Source organism: Nuphar pumila, chromosome 8 (genome assembly GCF_984573655.1).
Source record: "Nuphar pumila chromosome 8, dmNupPumi1.hap1.1, whole genome shotgun sequence".
Lineage (NCBI taxonomy): Eukaryota > Viridiplantae > Streptophyta > Magnoliopsida > Nymphaeales > Nymphaeaceae > Nuphar > Nuphar pumila.
Genome location: NC_143256.1, coordinates 8,104,872 through 8,123,864, shown reverse-complemented (window position 1 = coordinate 8,123,864; position 18,993 = coordinate 8,104,872). Strand labels below are relative to the sequence as shown.

At 37.0% G+C, this 18,993-nt stretch overlaps 1 protein-coding gene across 1 annotated transcript; it reads right to left on the bottom strand.

Moving 5' to 3' along the window:
- Positions 1-6,308: 6,308 nt before the first annotated feature.
- On the bottom strand, positions 6,309-9,313 carry LOC149829550 (uncharacterized). Its single transcript, XM_090016238.1, has 2 exons — positions 8,972-9,313; positions 6,309-7,032 (listed from the first exon to the last, which is right to left on the bottom strand). Exons 1-2 carry the CDS (start codon positions 9,311-9,313, stop codon positions 6,709-6,711), a joined length of 666 nt encoding a protein of 221 aa, XP_089872364.1. The 3' UTR covers positions 6,309-6,708.
- Between the last annotated feature and the right edge of the window lie 9,680 nt (positions 9,314-18,993).

Here is an 18,993-nt window from a genome sequence, read left to right as displayed (position 1 = left end):
TTCACTTCTTCAACATCTACCAGGACTGGTGGCTCAATGGAAAGAGTACCCAAAGGAGGTGTTAGACAGATTGTGGTCCTCATTCATGGTATACAGTTGTTTCTCATAGTTAATGTGTTTCATATTTAATTTATTTAAGTAATGTCTACTAACTTTCTGAAAATATTTATAGGCTTCGAATCGCTTCGCAACTACGGTGGAAGAAAATGATGCAAGGAAGGTGTGGCAGAAGGTGGCTGCCAATCGATTTGCAGACATGCTGCACAATATGAAGACTGCAGCAAAAAAAACATCTGGCGTAATAGATGATCCACTACAGTGGAAGGGCCATGACCCTATTACTATCTGAAGAGATTATTGGGATAAAATGTGCGATAAGTGGGCGGGAGATGCATTTCGAAATCGCTCTGCGAAGGCTGCACAAAATCAAGCGAAAATGCCCGAAGCCCATCTACACACAGGTGGATCTAAGACATTTGGGAGCTACCTGAAGAAAATGGTAACTCATCAATATATCATATTAATTTTATAAGTATTGTTGCAAACTTGTGAACTAAATCTTTTGTCCTTTAACTTCGCAAGAAGCAGAAAAAGGAGGCACTGTACCATATAAGGATGTGTTTGTTGAAACACATAAACGGAAGACCACAGGAGTCTTCATACCAGAGAAGGCGAGAACGACAACGATATGTATTTATTCTATTAATAATCATTGCAATATGCAAGTTATCATAATGTTATCATTAATTATTAATGCATACTTTAAACATTATTTTGTAGGAGGCATATGAGCAACAGATGGTAGAGCGATATGGCAATGACGCTACTCAGCATCCATCATTTGATCCTGCAGCATGAGTGACTGCAGCAGGTGAACCCAAAAAAGGTCGCGTGTTCGGGTTTGGGAGTAATCTGAACACTTCACCAGTTATTGCTTCTTCCAGTTACGGCTCGCAGACTTCTTTCATCGACATAAGCTCCAAGCAGCAACATATTCTTTTCGGTGATGATGTACGCATAATCATTAAGGACACAATGAATGACTACTTCCATGACACCGTCGCCCCCTTTCTCTGAGATGAGAACAACAATCTTGTGCTAAACAGAGGATCTTCGATTGCAGGTCCCTCTCAGGTATAATCACATATTCAGTTTTTTGTCTGTTTGCCTTAGAACACATATGAGCATAATCGAATCACATATATAACTTTTTGCCTGCCTTAGAGCACATATGAGCATGATAGAATCACATATAGAGTTTTTTGCCTGCCTTAAAGCACATATGAGCATGCTATAATCACATATAAAGTTTTTTGCCTGTCTTAGAGCACATATGAGCACGATAGAATCATATATAAAGTTTTTTTGACTGCCTTAGAACAAATATGAGCATGCTATAATCACATATTCAGTTTTTTGACTGCCTGAGAACACATATGAGCATGTTATAATCACATATTCAGTTTTTTGACTGCCTGAGAACACATATGAGCATGCTAAAATCACATATAGAATTTTTTTACTGCCTTAGAACATATATCATTCATGATATATTCACATATAAAGTTTTTTGCTTTGTCTGCCTTAGAGCACATATGAGCATGATAGAATCACATATAGAGTTTTTTTGTCTGCCTTAGAACACATGTGATCATGCTATAATCACATATTCAATTTTTTGACTGCCTTAGCACACATATGAGCATGATCGAATCACATATATAGTTTTTTGCCTACCTTAGAGCATATATGAGCATAATAGAATCACATATAAAGTTTTTTTATTGCCTTAGAATACATGATAGAATCAGATATAGTGTGTAATTTATTTCATTATATTTTGTTTATCAATACTGACTATTCTTTTCTTGTGTAGGCTGCTAGCGATAATCAACGTAGCGGAGCTGAAGGGACAGATAAAGGCAATGAAGAAGAAGACACACAAAATCTTGGTGATGATTAAAGAACTATGTTGAAGTTCTATTTTTTTTTTGTTTCTTAAATGTAATTATTGAATTGTAGTTAATTGAACTTGTTAATTTTAAGGTGAAACGATTAATTGTTGTAGATTCCTTTTATATGGATTTTTTTGTGTGGTTTGTTTTTTATTTACAGGAAATATAATTTGTACAGGAAATATAAATTGTACCGTTCTCGGTATTTAATTTTTAAATAATTTTATTTTATTTTTTTTCATGTTTGCGACGGATTAGCGACGGAACCATTCGTCGCTATGCATTTAAATCTAGCGACGGACGTAAATTCGTCGCCAAGCCAAGGTTGCCGTTTAGTACCGGCGGATTGGCGGCGGAATACATCGCTCATTATTCCGTCGCAATTAGCGACGAACCTAGCGACGAATTTATTCAGTCGCCAGTTAGCATCGAAAAATTCGCGACATAAGCATACCGTCGCCTAGTCGTCACTAATCCGTCGCTAAGCCTGTTAGCAACGGAATAACGACGGAATGTGGTCATCGCTAATCCACGGCTTTGTTGTGGTGTACAATACAACCCATCAACCATAGAAAAATAATTAGACAGAGTTTGTGAGCATGGCAGTTGAGACATATCCTCGATATTTTGTGGGAGATCACTCTCATAAATGACTCCAATTCCTTCCATGGGCAGAGTATGCCTATAACATGAGTCATAATTTAGCCATTGATATGACTCCCTTCAAGACACTGTATGGGTTTCCAACACCGTTGGTGAAGACCTATAAGCACGAAAGTGATGCATATCTAGAGACCTTAGAACGCAAGATGAGATTCTTGCTACGTTGAGGCCAAATATTGCCAAGGTCCAACAACGTATGAAGCAGATCTATGACAGAGGCCATTCAGACAAGTCATTCTAGGTAGGAGATTGGGCTTGGTTGAAGAGGAAGCCTAGAGAACATAACAACCTCTTTGCCTAGGACTACCATAAGCTCCTGTCAAAGTATTTTGGTCTGTATTGTGTTGAAGAGTGGGTTAGAAAGCTATCTTATTGCTTAACCCTACCCAGTGAGGTGCAGATATACCATGTGTTCTATGTGTCCTGCCTTAAGCCATTCCATGGTGAGCCGCGAACAGTAATATAAGATCCCATGATGAGGATCAAGAATCCCACCTCACTGGTATTTTGAAGACTAAGAAACTCTCTAAGTACGATCATATGATACAGAAACATCTTGTAGAGTGACAGTGAAAAAAAAAATACTACCACATGGGACTGAAAGTTTGATCTGAAAATGAGATTCTCCAATTTTGGACCTTGAGAGCAAGGTAAGTCGAAGCATGGTAGATCTGTTACGGTCCAGAGTATAGCAGTAGATTCAGATATAGTGCACATGATCTAGACTCCACTTCCAGAACCCTATGGGAGTCGACCAACACCGTGTGGGTCTCAAGTAGATGACATGACAACTGACATGGCTTCTCTAATGATGGACAACTTAATGATCTAGAGTCAAAGTCAAGAGAAGTAAAAGCAATACATGTGTCAAACCCAGAAGGCATGACAATTAGGGAGTGGGATCCACCCAGGGGGCGTGTAATGCTAGAGAGTCCTATGGGACATCCCCTAGTTATCGAATTAATTAGTGTTAATTAAGTTTGGTTAATTATGAATGAGTCTTTTATTTGGTTTGTTCTTGTGAGGAGTCCTTAGCTAAGTAGGAGTCTTAGTTTAGTGGGTTTCTTTATGTAATTAGGACTCAACCTATGCTCTAACTATATAAGGATGTCTTGGCAGCCATATGAAGCATTGAATATTAAAGTAAAATTTTCCAAAAGGCCTAGTCGTCCTCCCTCTCTCTCTCTTTGGATGTCCCTTCCTCCTCTAACGTCTTCTTATCTTCTCTCTCTGATCTCACTTGGTACTACGTGTGTGATGGTGAATCCAGCTTGAGCCAAGGGCCCAAGCCCTTCATGAGTTCCTTTTAGAGATTCAAGAAGGCTACATTGCTCATAAAAGTCATTCAGAAGCCTCTACAGTCGTGGTTCTGCTGTATTGCCCTCTCTGAAGCCTAACTTAGGTACCCAACCATCTAAACCTCTGATATTAATATTCTAGACTGGTAACTAGACCTTACATTGTATTATCTTACTTTTCATAACCTTAGAACCAAAACTGCATCTACTTGATTAATTTGAAAAAACCCATTTTTATTGTTTGAGTATCCCAGCCGCCCAATGGCCTATTGTATAGTTCTCTGACCTCCAATAGCCTCTCCTAACTTTGACACATGTCTCTAGGTATCAAACAGACCCTTGGTACAGTCCATATTATATCTGAACCAAAAACCCTTTTTCGACTAGTCTTTCGAGTCATTTTTATCCTACTCGATTTATCTGTTTCCATAGGTCTTTTCCTATAACCACCTAAACCCTACATCACAGTTACCCTTAGGCCTCTACCCCGTTATGCCCATCAGGGGTTAGCACCCCTGACACATCCAACCCAACCTCAGAGGTTTAAGAACCACATACACGATCTTCTTGCTTTCGCCAAATTCATACTAGAGTATATGTCTGTTGCCAGCCTAGAGCCCCCTTCATGTCCAAGCTCTGAACTAATTTAATCGGATCTTGAGGAGGGTTCAACAAGTATGTCCAAAGTCTCCTTTCCTTGGGTAACTAGGTTGAATGCTATGCTCATCTTTACTTGCATGAACTAAATAGGATTTATTTATTTTGCAACATGTGCTTCTTGTGATGTAACTGACCCAATATATGCCAACCATTGGCTACTGACTCACGGATAAGGTATTTTGTCTAGTGGATATCGAATCATACACGATATCACTATAATATCTAAAGACTTGATTATAGTTATAATATTTTGATATGTGGGAGTGTTTTCTTAAGTCACTCTTCCTACACTGGCCTTCCAACTGTGGGAATATTTTTTTTTTCATTTACTTGAATGAGCATTGGTGATAGTTGCTATCACCAATACTCATTCTTTTTTAAGTTTCTTTGAGAAGGAGTGACGGTTCAAGCCATCACCAATAATGCATATTTGTGATGGTTGATTCGTCACTATACTCATGTAGACATCGTATGTGTATACCTATGGTGATGGTCAAAGAAGAAGTTAGTGATGACTCCAAATAGTCATTATAAGTAGGGGTGGCAATTTCTGACACGACCAGCCAACCCACTTCTTAGGCGGGTTTGGCTTAAAAGGGTTCGTGTCGTAAACAGGTCGACCCACCTAACCTGTTTATTAAATGGGTCGGGTTCATGTTAGGGGTTTGCCAACCCGCCAACCCGTTTAATAAACGGGTTAAGCGGGTCAGGTCAACCCGTTTACCCGACCCGACCCGTTTATTAAACAGGTTAACCATGTCATTGTCGGGTTACCCGTTTATTAAACGGGTCGGGTTCATGTTGAGGTATGCTGACCCGCCAACCCGCCAACACGACCTGCCAACCCACCAACCCGACCCGATTGCCACCCCTAGTTATAAGTAATATTGACCGAACTTATACTGTCACACTAAGCCATCACTATGACTTATAATAATGGTTTTTGTGTTTTAGTGCCTGATTGGAGCCGTCTATAAGTAATTTTTGGCCTAATGAGATTTGCTTTGATACCATCATAAAACCATAAAAGGAAAACGCGAAAAGTAGGTTTTAATGTGTGGTCAGATGATTTTTTCACCACTCTCAACTGTCATATGATAAGGACTTCCATTAAATAAATATAGATAGAGAGAGTTTACTAAAATATGGAGATCCTAATCAACAATAACGACATGATCTCCACAAATTAAGGCCCACAATTAGGTAACTAAATCAGAGGCAATTTTATTAGAGGTTGTGCACAACTGTGAAGACGTCGTTCTTATCTTCCCACATTTGGCTCCATCGTCCTTAGCTTGGGATTCTGGATATTGAGATCGGATTCTTTCAATTTTGGGTTTGGATTTTGAGTGCATTCTCTAGCACTAAGATCCTAGGGTTTTGAGCTAAGAGGTTCTCAAAACGGTGAGTCTCTAGATCATCAACCTATGGGTATGATTGAATGCCATTGATCTCTAAAAATTTCCATGGATATGCGGTTCAAGGCATGTGGTCCACAACGTACCAAAAATTTCACTTTTTTTTTTTCATATATCAAACCTTAGATATGTGATATACATAGTTTCTTTACTTAAAACAGAATTTTGATCATGTTTTTGCAATACATAACTTGGTTTTTCAAAGACTTAAACTCGCGATAAGATCCACTTTCGCCTGGCCGCTATTGAATCATCCTGGACTGGATAGGAATCTCAAAAAAAGTGAGGAAGAAGGGTGTAAATAGTCCATAACATACCAAAATTTTATGACTTAATTACATGAAAAAAAGATGATCCAAAATGCGATCACTAGCAAACAAACTATGCTGAACATATTTATCAGGTCAGATAGAGTGGATACAACATGTATCTATGATTTTGCAACTAGATTGTACATAGACTGGACAATAGCAAATATACATCCTGAAGTTAAACACACTGGTCTCGTTAAATTATGCCCCTCCATGTTTAACCATATTTTGCGGAGACAAGCGCATTCTGATTGCGTATGACAGGATCATATCATATGCCCTCTTCAACTTTGTAAAATTATCATCAACTAAAATGCACTTGGGTTATGTTCAAACACCCCCACAACTCATACTGTTCTCTTCACATGTTCAAAGCCATAACTCCCACCATTGTGATGAATGGTCAGGATAGCAAGAAGATTCCGAGCCGTAGGATCTGCCAGGGAGGCAAAGGGAAGCCGTAGCCATCGCCGTTGATACCCATGAGTTTCTCTTCCTCTTTCTCTTCTTCCTTCCCGGAGGACTTCTTCTCCAGCGTTTGGGTGCACTCTCTCTCAGAAAACAAAACCAGCCTTAGATCCGATTCTCCTTTCGCCATCACTTCTTTCTCACTGGGCTTCCCGAGTCCGCTTTCCGAATCGCCATCCTCGGAACCCGGTTCGCACCATGACTTCTCTGGGGGGGCCAAGTCGGGCTGCTTTCCTACTAGACTGCTCAGTTTCTGCAACTGTAAAAGCAACCAAGAGTTTGGTTAACCGGCGGGCCAACAACATTCCTGATCTGAAACCGTGAGTCTGGATCCGAATAAGATCCGTTGATGTAGGGTCGAATCTGGGTCCTAAAAAATATATGGTAATACTCGATCCAGCTGATCGAAAAGACACATCATGTGAAGATGTGCAAATGAACCAGACTAGATCCGAATCCGAAATAGATTTGTTTTAAAACACTGATCCACATGCCATCCAAATCCAAAGTAATTTGAATATGTAAATCCAAATCCAAATCCAATCCTGATACAGTTTCGGAGGTTGGATCTGTATCCTCCTTTGGTACCTTACACCGTTTGGGTGTTTGAACCGTGGATTCATTAACACGTTTCACATGTTTTTTTTTCTCTTAAGAGAGAGAGAGAGAGAGAGAGAGAGAGAGAGAGAGAGAGATTACATTTAGGCTATGTTATACCTTGGATTAGGGTAACAGTAGATGAAGATAAGATTACCATATCCAATCTGTCACAAAGACACGTGGACACAATGATGCATGATGAGGTTTAACTCGCAAGTTCGATGTTTTTTTTTTTTGTAAAATAGGACACGAGGATACCTTTTTTTTTAATTTTTAATCAATAAAAAACTATTTTTTTATATTTTAATGTTAAAATTTTATTTTATTAAAATAAAACCTTAAACTAATAAAAAATATAAAAATATTATCCATACGTTTCAGTGTCTGTATCCACGTGTCCCTCATCTCACCAAGTACATGCCACTGTGACATAGCTAGTATCCAACTAGTTGATCACCATCCTAAGCCAACAATCCTCCACTAATTAAGTAGGATATGGGGTGGCATGGCTAAGATTGAGTTGCTTGGTTTTCCAAGGCCGATTAACTGGAATGAAATTGCAAAATTCGACCAAGCTAATCCAGTCACTCAACAGATCAATGGATCCAGCCAGACCATGCACAGGGGCTCAAGCCCTAGCTACCTTAGACCGACTTGTCCCAGGACACAACCCATTTAAGCTATATATCTTCCCTATAATGATGTACTACAAGGGTTTAACAATTATTTCTCTACTTGAAAAAGAATACCAACATATATAAGAATATTAAGAATTTGTATTAATTTCTTAGCACTAGCATCTATAGCTAGAGAACATGGATCCAGTAATCGAAGCAATTACCTTCCAAGGTGATTGCCTGTCCAGCATGGCCAGGTCTCTCACTGGAGGGGGTGGTTTCTTCGTTCCTCGTGACAACACAAAACAACAACAACAACGCCTTCATCCCAAACAATTGGGGTCGGCGATATGAACCAAAAAGAAAATCATTTTGGGTCCTCCACATGAATCCTTTTCCTCCAATCATTTCTATCCGATGTCATGTCCTCGGTGAGATTCAAAGCATTCATATCCTTTCTTATCATCTCCATCCAAGTCTTCTTAGGCCTACCCCGACCTCTTTTAGCTAATAGATTTTCCCATTTCTCTATCCTTCTAACCGGAGCATCATTAGGCCTTCGACGAATATGCCCAAACCATCGTAAACGATTCTCACTCATTTTATTTTCAATAGATGCAACGCCTACCTTCTTACGTATTTTCTCGTTCCGAATCTTATCTTTTAGTGTATTTTCACACATCCATCGAAGCATACGCATCTCAGTTACACTCATTTTTTGCAAATGATGTCTCTTGGCAGCCCAACATTCCATACCATATAGTAAAGCGGGTCTAATTGAGTGTAACTGAAAATGGTTCCTCGTGAAAACACAAAAAAATGAAAATCGCTTTTCTGTCCAACTTATTATTTTTTCTCCTTTTTAGAAAAGTTTCCTTTCATAAACCAATCACCGCACCATATATATATATATATATATATACATATTCTAATGAATACAGCACAACATAAGCCAGTAAACATGCATGTGATAACCTTTACCTGCTCTAAGAGGGACTGCTTCTCTTGTTCGAGAGACTCAAAACTAGCAAGTAAAGCCTCAAAGTCTGCCTTGAGCACGCTGTAATCTTTCTCAATCTGTTTTGCCTTCCAACGAGCCCTCCTGTTCTGGAACCATATAGCAATCTGCCTCGGGTGCAAACCCAGCTCCCTCGCTAGCTGGACCTTCTTCCTTGGTTCGAGCCTAGTGGTCTCAGTCTCGAATATCCTCTCCAAGGACCTAATCTGTTCATCGTTGAACCTCTTCTTCTTCCTCTTCTTCGAGAGATTTATGCTCACCGCCGAATCTGATTCTTCTGCTGTGCTATGCTCTTCCTTCTCCATCACTATGTGAGGGCGCGTGTTGCTTTATTCTCCTTTGATGATCTCTAACAATAATTAATTAAGAAGATGACCAGAATGGTTTAGAATCGTGTTTGGTTGGTGGGTGCAGATAATTATATAAACAAACGTTTGGACGAAGTTTGTGATGGAGTGGACCAATCAATCAATTTTGTTTGTCCTTTTTTTTTTCTCATGTTCTTTATAATTGCAGGCTTGAGTTGAGCCAAACGTACGTGAACGAGCCGGTGGGATCACCTGTGTTATTTTGTGGAAGGCAAAGAAAAGATAAAAATGCTGATTAGGTTTGTCAATGGGTCTGGTACCTGACCCATCAGGGCGTACCGAACCTGCCCAAATAACAAAGTGTGAGGTTCAGGTTTTGCTGGGATCTATAGGATTCATATAATTTCAGAAGTTTACTTTTATTTAAAATATATATAAAACGAACGGGTTGGGTTGGGTATACGCTTAAAAATTGGGTCAGGTGGAAGCAGATCAGGTCATGCTGAACATGAGCGTTTTTTCTCATGCTGACATCATGGCCGTCTGTTTGCATTTTGGATGAATGCCACGTGGTTTTGTTTGACTTTTGATCTTTTTAAAATGCAAATCGGATGGCCACGATGTCGGCATGAGCAAAAACGCTCATGTTCAGCATGACCTGATCTGCTTCCAGGTCAGGTTGGGTATCCAACAAAAATCATAACCCAAACCTGGCCCACGTATTGCTCTTGTCAGAATTTTTTATGCCCATACATAGTCAGATACCCTAATGATGATACAGTGGGATCAGGCGTCCTAATGCAAACCATTGTGTGCAATCTAAGGGCAATACATTAATTTGGATGTGCTTACGGTAATATGAACTCTTAGGTTTTTCAATGGTAACTCCAAACAAGTGTTTTGCAGCTACTTGCTGGTATAGGTAAAGTTCATTTTGTATGAAAAATATTACTTTTTTTTTGTCTGAAAATCCATATGAAGAATATTACAGCATTAATCTTATCATAAAATGCAAGATCATAGAGTAAATGTTTGAGACCCAACATCTAAGAATCAATATTATGTAGGATCCCATAGATCCTTGAGATTGATATAGTGAAGGGTCACCGGATAATGGAGCATGTGCATTGGAAAGAGGGGTTGAACCTCCAACCTCATGAAGCCACACACTCTACCTGATTGAGCTATTCTAGCCCATCTTTAAGTGTGAGAATCATCATAATTCCCATTAGAGCCAAACAATTGTTTTAATCTATGTTCCCTACCATGACCATGGTCTTACATAGGCAACCGTGGAGGATTGAATTTTACTCAACCACCACCTTGTAGATAATGCCCCGTTAAACTAATAACCTTCTTCGTAATCATTAGGTAGGTTATACATGCAGTCATTTAGTCTAGAATTAATATTTATATTAATCTCACTTAATAGGGCTTATTATGAGTCTTAATGTGCTCACCATTTAATGGCTCTTGGGATTTCTTTTGTCCTATAGGCATATCTGAATATGGTATCAAGATCCAACATCTCTCACTTGACCATACAGGGCGAACATTAGCATTATGAAGATTTTTTATACATCAAGTGGATTATTTACTCGTGTTCATTTATACTTGAATCCTATTTAACTCACATGTCTTGCAAAGACATCTTCAGAAAGTACCTTTGTCGATGGATCAACTATAATCAATGAAAAGTTTATCCTTTTTTAGCATACATGGCTAAACATCAACCAAATAAACTCGCACATTTTTAAGAGTTATATCTTATTTTTAATCATGAGATTTTTCACACATGTTATGAATTATTTATCACATAATCATGTGGACTATTCTATTATACAAACACCCATCATTCCATGCATGAAAAAAAATGATTATAACATCTTGAGAATATATTCATCAAGATTTATGAATTTATCAAGTTACTATGTATATATGATGTCACCATGAGACTTATTCACATCTACTATGGATTATTCATGATATCATAGGCATATTGCGCACATTCTCCCTCATGATTTATGTCACAAAACTATCTTGCATAGCTATATAAATTATTCATCATGTCAAAATTTTAATGATAACCCCTAATGTATAATTTTATGTGCAAACTTTCATTCACATGTACTGCATTAACAATTATGTCGTCTAGAGCTCTAGAACAAATAAATATATATCACCATGGTGAATTATTTTGCATATATATCATTTAAGTTGCCTCACAATACATCATAATATATGAATCTCACTTTCTAAGTTAGTCATGGGGTCTCTTATGACTCACATGATCATTGGTCATCATATGCTAATTATCTTGCGCATAGTTCATGTGCACACTAATGGGGTATTATAAATTTTTATCAACTCATAGATTTATGATCAATTCGTATTTGCCAAACTTGACAAATACTTTAACTTTTCAAGTTTTCACCATAGAATGTACTTCCACTATTCATGTGCATTATACTTAATATCTCATGCAACATGCTTTAATTTTATCAGGTTAACCACCACCTAATCATTTTAGATCAATATATCCAGATCTAAATAATCATAAAAAAATATCAATACAACAATGCATACCATGCATAATGCTTACAAAGCATGAAAATATCTCTTCATACATTCATACAAGCAAACCATAGGAAGAATAATTTATGATGATTTATTTATCATATGAAAATAAATATTTACATGCATGCGCAAATAAAAATTCAACTTTCACTATTTTAACACATTGCAGTTAAGCAATATATGCTCATTTTAAGACATTAGAAACAATATGCATTAGGACTAACACTTGAGTCCAAATATCCAGATTTAATTTGGATATGTACTAGATCCATAACCAATGAGAGTTGTCCTTTTCTTTCCCATTACCATTTGGATATGTCAAACATTATAAGTCTATTTATTTTTCAAGGCTTTCAATATTATCAATATGACAATGAACAATCAAACCACAAGCATGTCTAAATATAAGTGTAGATTCATTAACAAATCTCCAAATCCATTGGATTCTTATGGGTCAATTACCAAAACTAACTTGCGATGTTATTGTCAAGTCCAAACACAACCTATACAGACTTCATGCATGTTTAGATAACTCAAACAAAACTGTGGGTCATATAGGTTTTGACTATAGTTCAAATTGATTAGATCCGTGGATATATTATATTTCACACACAATTTAAGACCCATCGGCTAAAGGTGAACACTTAACCCATAAGATGAATCATCCACAAAGCATATCCAACAAGATATTCTAGGAACTCATTGTGTTGTTATTAATTAAAATAATCAAATCAAGATATTCAAAATAAGTCTAAATCCAACCACACAGTTTAATCAAATTTACATCATGACTTTATTACTTATTTGGATTTATGCAATATTATGGGTTCAAACTGATTATTTATCAAGTTCATTCTCATGTATAATCGTGGGTCACTAAGATTTGACTATAGTCAAAATTCTAGTCTTAAGTTTCAAAGATGGATGAATCTGTACAACATATATAATTATATCCAAACATATATAGCATTATATTATTCAGATCCATCATAAAACTAAACTAATATTAGGTCCATACTATAAAGGCATCCACTGGGGACAATTTATAATACACATACATAAAGATGTCTATAGTCCCCAAAACTAAACAATTTTGGATCCCCATAATGCTAGTTTGATTCCAAACTCACGCATACCAAGTGGCAATCAAATCAAACTATAACTGAATCCAAAGTATACATTTGAGTTTTGTATCAATAATTCTAAAGTTGGACCTCAATATTTAGATCTAATGTTGGGTTACTAGACCCAAGTCAAAAAATGCCTACAAACTCATAAGTTTGACCTATTTACATATGATAGTCAACATAAATCCAAATCAATAGGTAAATAGTTGAGGACTCACCCTGATATCATACAAGCAGTAGTCCATCATACCTATCCATGGACCCCATATTGATAATTAATCCAATTTCTATCCTAATCCCACTGGTTCAAATTGGTTTCAAACAAGTATACTTGATCCAATCTATTTAACTAAATTCAATTTGATTCAACTGTATCTTTGAGCTTGTTGTGCATGATCACTAGTATCTAGATCCAATCTGATTTGATCTAGATACATTTGATCCATATCTATGGATCTGATCTATTTCTATTATCTAACCCATATTGAGTCATCAAATCTAATCCAAAGAGGCTTGCTCCAATTTTGATCCAATATGCTTGACATATCTAATATCTTCTGAAGATCTTGTCAGGTCCACTTATGTTTGGTGGATGTATCAAGCAACTAATGATGAGTGAGGCATCATATAGACCACTCTGAATAGGTTTGATCATAATTGGTCAATTCAACCTCAACTTTTACCTTGATCTTGAATATAGACCATTTTCTCAAAATTGATCCAGCTTATGAGATTTGGTTCAAGTAGTTTTTTTTTATTTGGACCCAATCACCACAAATATGACTAGATCCCATCAATTCAATCCAATGTGAGTATCCAAGGCCAATAGAAGTATGATTTGATCTTCTTGGTTAAACCCAAGGAAAATGCTTGCTTTGATACAGTTAATGCCCAACCAGACCTAAATATGATCATGGACCATCAAGTCATTGGATCCACTCAGGTTCAACCAGATTCAATTTGTTGTTTATTGATCCAAAAGGTCTCTAAGAATCTGTCCTGATCCAACTCGATCCAATACATGCTTGACCTGATCAACATTATGATTCACTCCACTTAAAGTGATCCGATGTAAATGGGGTCAGATCTGATTTACACCTGATGCATATAAGGTCTAACCAGATCTAGATAGATCTTATCCATTCTGATCCAAATTGAACCAATTTGCTTTCTGATCCAAAAGCATATCCAATCTGATTTGGGTAAATATATCTAGTCCATATCACCTTGGGCCTATCTGTTGTTTACTAGAACCGAACAACACCTACCAGCCCCATTTTTTCTTTTTTCTCTCTCTCTTTTTCTTTTTCCTTTTCTTTTCTTTTTTTTTCCTTTCCCTTTCACCCTTACCCGTAAAAGGGAGCCTGATTAGGGTTTCTCCTTTTTACCTAAGAGGAAAAGACACTAAAGAAAAGATGGGAGCGACAATGGAGGTTCTCTCACCGCCTGTAACTTTTGGCTTGAACTGCAATATCTCGAGGTTAATAGCTTTGCACAATGATGACAACATGACCATGACGCTTAACTGGTATGGTCCCTTCTATTTTATCAGTCGAGCCAAGGAAAATTGTAGGAAGATGGAAATGAGAAGTGACCATTGGAGCACTCCTCAACGATGATCAGTGCACCTCCACTACTTGCAACTGATCAATAACCTCCATCGACATCCAGTTGGCGAACCTGTAGAAAAACTTCTTTCTCTGCTTGATTCAACTTGGAGAAGGAGAAGGAGAAGAGGGTATCGATCATAAGAGAGTTTGAGGTCTCAAAAAAGGGGAAGCCGAGACAGAGGGAAATAAAGAGTGACTTCTCTACATTCTCGCTAGCGAGCCCTCCGTCTGTTCATGTCAGGGGACTTGGAGGGCCTGAGCACACCAGTGGTCGTGGGGGTCTAAGTATGTCGATTGTCTCTCCAATGAATACTGAGACTGACTCAAGGTTAGTTCTCTCTCTCTATATATATACTAGGGCACCCACCATTTCTTATGATCGGCCAAACTCCTTGCATTGTGGTCAAATCTTCAACCGGTGAATCTGAGTCTATGTCGGCAGATCTAACCTCAAGTAGGATTAAACCATGACTATACTAGTCAGATCTAATCTTCAATCGATCGATCCACACCTACTCTGGCAGGATCTACTCTCTGATCAGCAGATCTGAGCCCTTGTCGACAGAATATGTCTTCTAATTGGTAAATCTGAGCACTTGCTGATCAAATTTGTCCTATAATCGAGCAATCCAAGCCTCTACCGACCATATATGCCCTCTATTTGGTAGATCCAAGCCATAACCTTAGGCAGTTATGAGCCCTAGGTTGACAAATTTGTCCTCTGATTAGAAGATCTGAGCCATAGGCTACAGGATCTATTTTATGATCAACAGATCCGAGTTGTAGGATATTAGATTTGTCCTTTGATCGATAGATTCGAGCCTCTGTTAGTCTGATTTATCCTTTAATCAGCAAATCTAAGCCTCTACTAACCCTCTTCTCTTTAAAGAAGGATATGTTCACAATAGACCCGATTGATTTGTGAGGATGTGCCCTTTGAGATAGAGCATGCTGACAAAACTAAACCCAATAAAACTGAAAATTCTGCCAGGAAACTTAAAATTTAAGACCCTTCTGGACACCATCCACAATCACACCATGTGACTGTCATCGTCATCACAACTGTTTGTTTGCCTCCTAACACGCATTGACCAAACTACTTTGTCTCCAATTCGCCATGGGTGGCATTGAGCCTCTACCCGGTTTTGGGCAGAGGGGCTGAATGAAACACTCACATTCAAGCTTAATTTTGGATTAGTAATCTGGATCTCTGATACCAATGTAGGATCATATGGATCCCTGAGATCAATATAGTGGAGGGTCACCAGATAATGGGGCATGTACGTTAGAAGGAGGGGTTGAGCTTCCAACCTCATAAAGCCACACACTCTACTTAATTCAGACTATTCTAGCCCATCTTTAAGTGTGAGAATCATCGTAATTCTCCATTAGAGCTAAATTGTTGCTCTAATCTATGTTCTCTTTCATGACCAACGTCTTATATAGGCAACCATAGAGGATTGAATTTAATTCCTCTGCTACCTTGGAGATAATTCCTCTTTAAACCCAATAACCTCCTTGATAACCATTAGGTAGGTTATACATGTAGTCATTAGTGTATGATTACTATTTATATTAATCTAACTTAATAGGGCTCACTATAATTCATTATGTGCCCACCATTCAATGGCTCTTGGGGTTCTTTTTGTGAGGCCCTATGACCATATTTGGATTTGGTACCAAGATCTCACATATTCACACTTCAAAGAACGAAGAAAACAATTTGCTTTAGTAAAAAAAGATCTTATATTTTGACATACATAGGATACATGTAATCCTATGTCAATCCTAGTTATCTAGTCGATACATTTGGATAACTAGGATAAGTCTAACTCCAAGTGAGAATGTGGATCAATCCTAGCCATTGGATATCTAGGATTGAGTGTAGAGTGAAACACATCCTATGTCAAATGATGGGATATGTATTTTCTCTAGTACCACTTGATGTGGGATCATAGTGTAGATCTTTGATATTTTTGCTTTGTTCTTTCATGAGCATATGATGCTTCAAATCTTGTTCAACATATGAATATCAAATGCTCACATATTTTGCTTGAGTATGAAAGATCGCGATCCTCCTTAAGTATACTTTAGGCTCGAACTATATTCTAAGCCCACTCTATAGTTGAACAAAACAGCTGGATGGTTAACAGGAGGGTGGGCACATGCCCACCCTGACCCTTTGAAATCCTATGGGTCAGGGTGGGCAGTGCCCACCCTAACCTACATATAACATGGGCACTTCCCACCTTGATTGGGTCAGAGTGGACACTGTGCCAAAGCCAAAGGGGCCCCTTTTGTTCCCCAATCTTCCCTCCCTCCTCCCTAAGAGGCTCTGCCCTTGACTATGCCCCCCCCCCACTCTACAAGGGTTAACAAGAATAAAAGAAATAGAGGGGGTGGATTGTGCCGAGTGTGCACCCAGTCTTTGAGGAAATCTGTGAGCATCTGAGTCACCCTCATATGGACCCAACTCTAATCAAGGATCCATCTTCTTCAATCATTGACGGTAATGAATGGGGTAAACCTCCTCAATTCCACTCTCTTCATGCTTGTTGTGGTTTCTTATTAATGGGTATAAACCAATTGGTGGGATTTTGATATTTGGGTTTTCTTTAATGGGAGTGAGGATGGATAAGATTTGTTGGTTTTTTATTTAATTTTAATTTTTTTACATATTAATGTTGAGTGGTTCTAGATTTTCTATGGGGTTTAGAGAAATAGTAAAAAAAAGATATTTTTGGGACAAATTTATGGCTTTGAATATATCATAAATTTGGGTTTTATCGAGCTTTCTTATGAGTTTTCTTGGTTTGATTGGAAATTAATTAGATGTGGTGTTTGAGGTTTCCTTATGTTCTTTTTTGCTGGGTAATTTGGATTGGATTGGTGGGATTTAAAACAGTGAAAGGAAAGAACATTGGTAGGATCCAAAAGTTACGATTTTATGTTTGTTTTAGAGTTGTATGATATTAGGTTTATTTTATGTTTCAGATTGCAAACCACAATCGATTTCTGGATTCAACTTTTTTCTTACTTATTTTTTTATTTTTGTGCTGCTTGAGTTTAGAAATTGTTGGGTCTTCTATTTAATTTAGGTATCTTTGTGTTTTTTAATTAACATTATATATGATCTATATGCTTGATTTTAGTTAGAAATTTGGGGGTTTTGTTATTTTTTGTTTCAATTAGCTTATGTATAAAAACTATGAATGTTGTTTGCTAGGATAAAGGTTTTTATTTATTTATTTTAAATAGCATGAATATCTAATTATATTTTAGAGCTTTTTGTATTTTTTTAAAATAGAATTTAGATTTTTATTTTATTTTTAAATAAGATAAATATTTATTTTAGGTATTTTTGTATTTTTAATTAACATTAAACTTGATTCTTCATGCTTGATTAGCATAAATGCATAACTAGAATTGGAGTTTTGATTTTTTATTTGTTTAAATGATATAAATTTTGGATTATACTTTTAGGGTGTTATGCATTTTTCCTTTTTAATTAGCATTAATTATGAATAATAAATACTTAACTTCGGTTAGAACTTCAATTTTTAGGGTTTTTTTTGTTTCAATTAACATAATGAGAATTTTAGTGATTTTCTATTAGTTTTATTATCTTTTGTTCATTGGATTAGTGCTTTCATTTATTAACCTTATGATAAAAATAAATTGGTTAAAAACATAAAATTTATTAAATACGTTTGATGTTTCTCTTTATTTTGAGTGACTTGTACTTTTTCTAATTATTTATAAAATATTTGTGATGTTTTTTGTAGTTTTTTTTTTAAAATTAACTAATTAATTGATTATTTATTTATAGGGGTATTTGTGTTCCTTTGCCACGTCTTGTTGAATGCATTTCAAGATCGAAACTTGAACTTAGTCACACTGCATTATTCATGAAAGATGCTTTATTCAGTCCTTATATCAAACAAAACTAAATTTTGAGGTATACATGTATGTTATTATAATACTCTCCAGATCTTAAATAATTTTATTTATTATTGAAAATATGTTTAGTTTCAACTAAGGTTCCTAATTATGAATATGACCTCCTGTAGTTTCTCAAATTCTTTTTTGTACTTGCTAGTATAGTTTATTGTCATAGAAATTATTTTTTCTTTTTACCGTGCATTTGTGCCCATCTTAGCTTAAATTCTTAACTCCACCATCGTAACCGATGAGTAAGTGTTCGAACTTCACCGAGTTATCCTCTTGCAAAGGCTGGTGAACAAGCAGAGAGAACTAAATGCAAAGTCTTTGGGCCCGGCTCACTTAACCAGGCTCATGCTTGTTGCTCGAGCTTGTCTCTAACCGAGTTGGCTCGTAACTAAGCTGAATGTATATAAAAACA

What these genes read in the sequence shown, in the direction of transcription:
- LOC149829550 (XM_090016238.1), bottom strand. Translation starts at nt 9,313, where the DNA reads ATGGAGAAGGAAGAGCATAGCACAGCAGAAGAATCAGATTCGGCGGTG. An exon ending in AGCAGTCCCTCTTAGAGCAG is followed by an intron (nt 7,033 to 8,971) that starts GTAAAGGTTATC and finishes TTGCTTTTACAG; the next exon opens with TTGCAGAAACTGAGCAGTCT.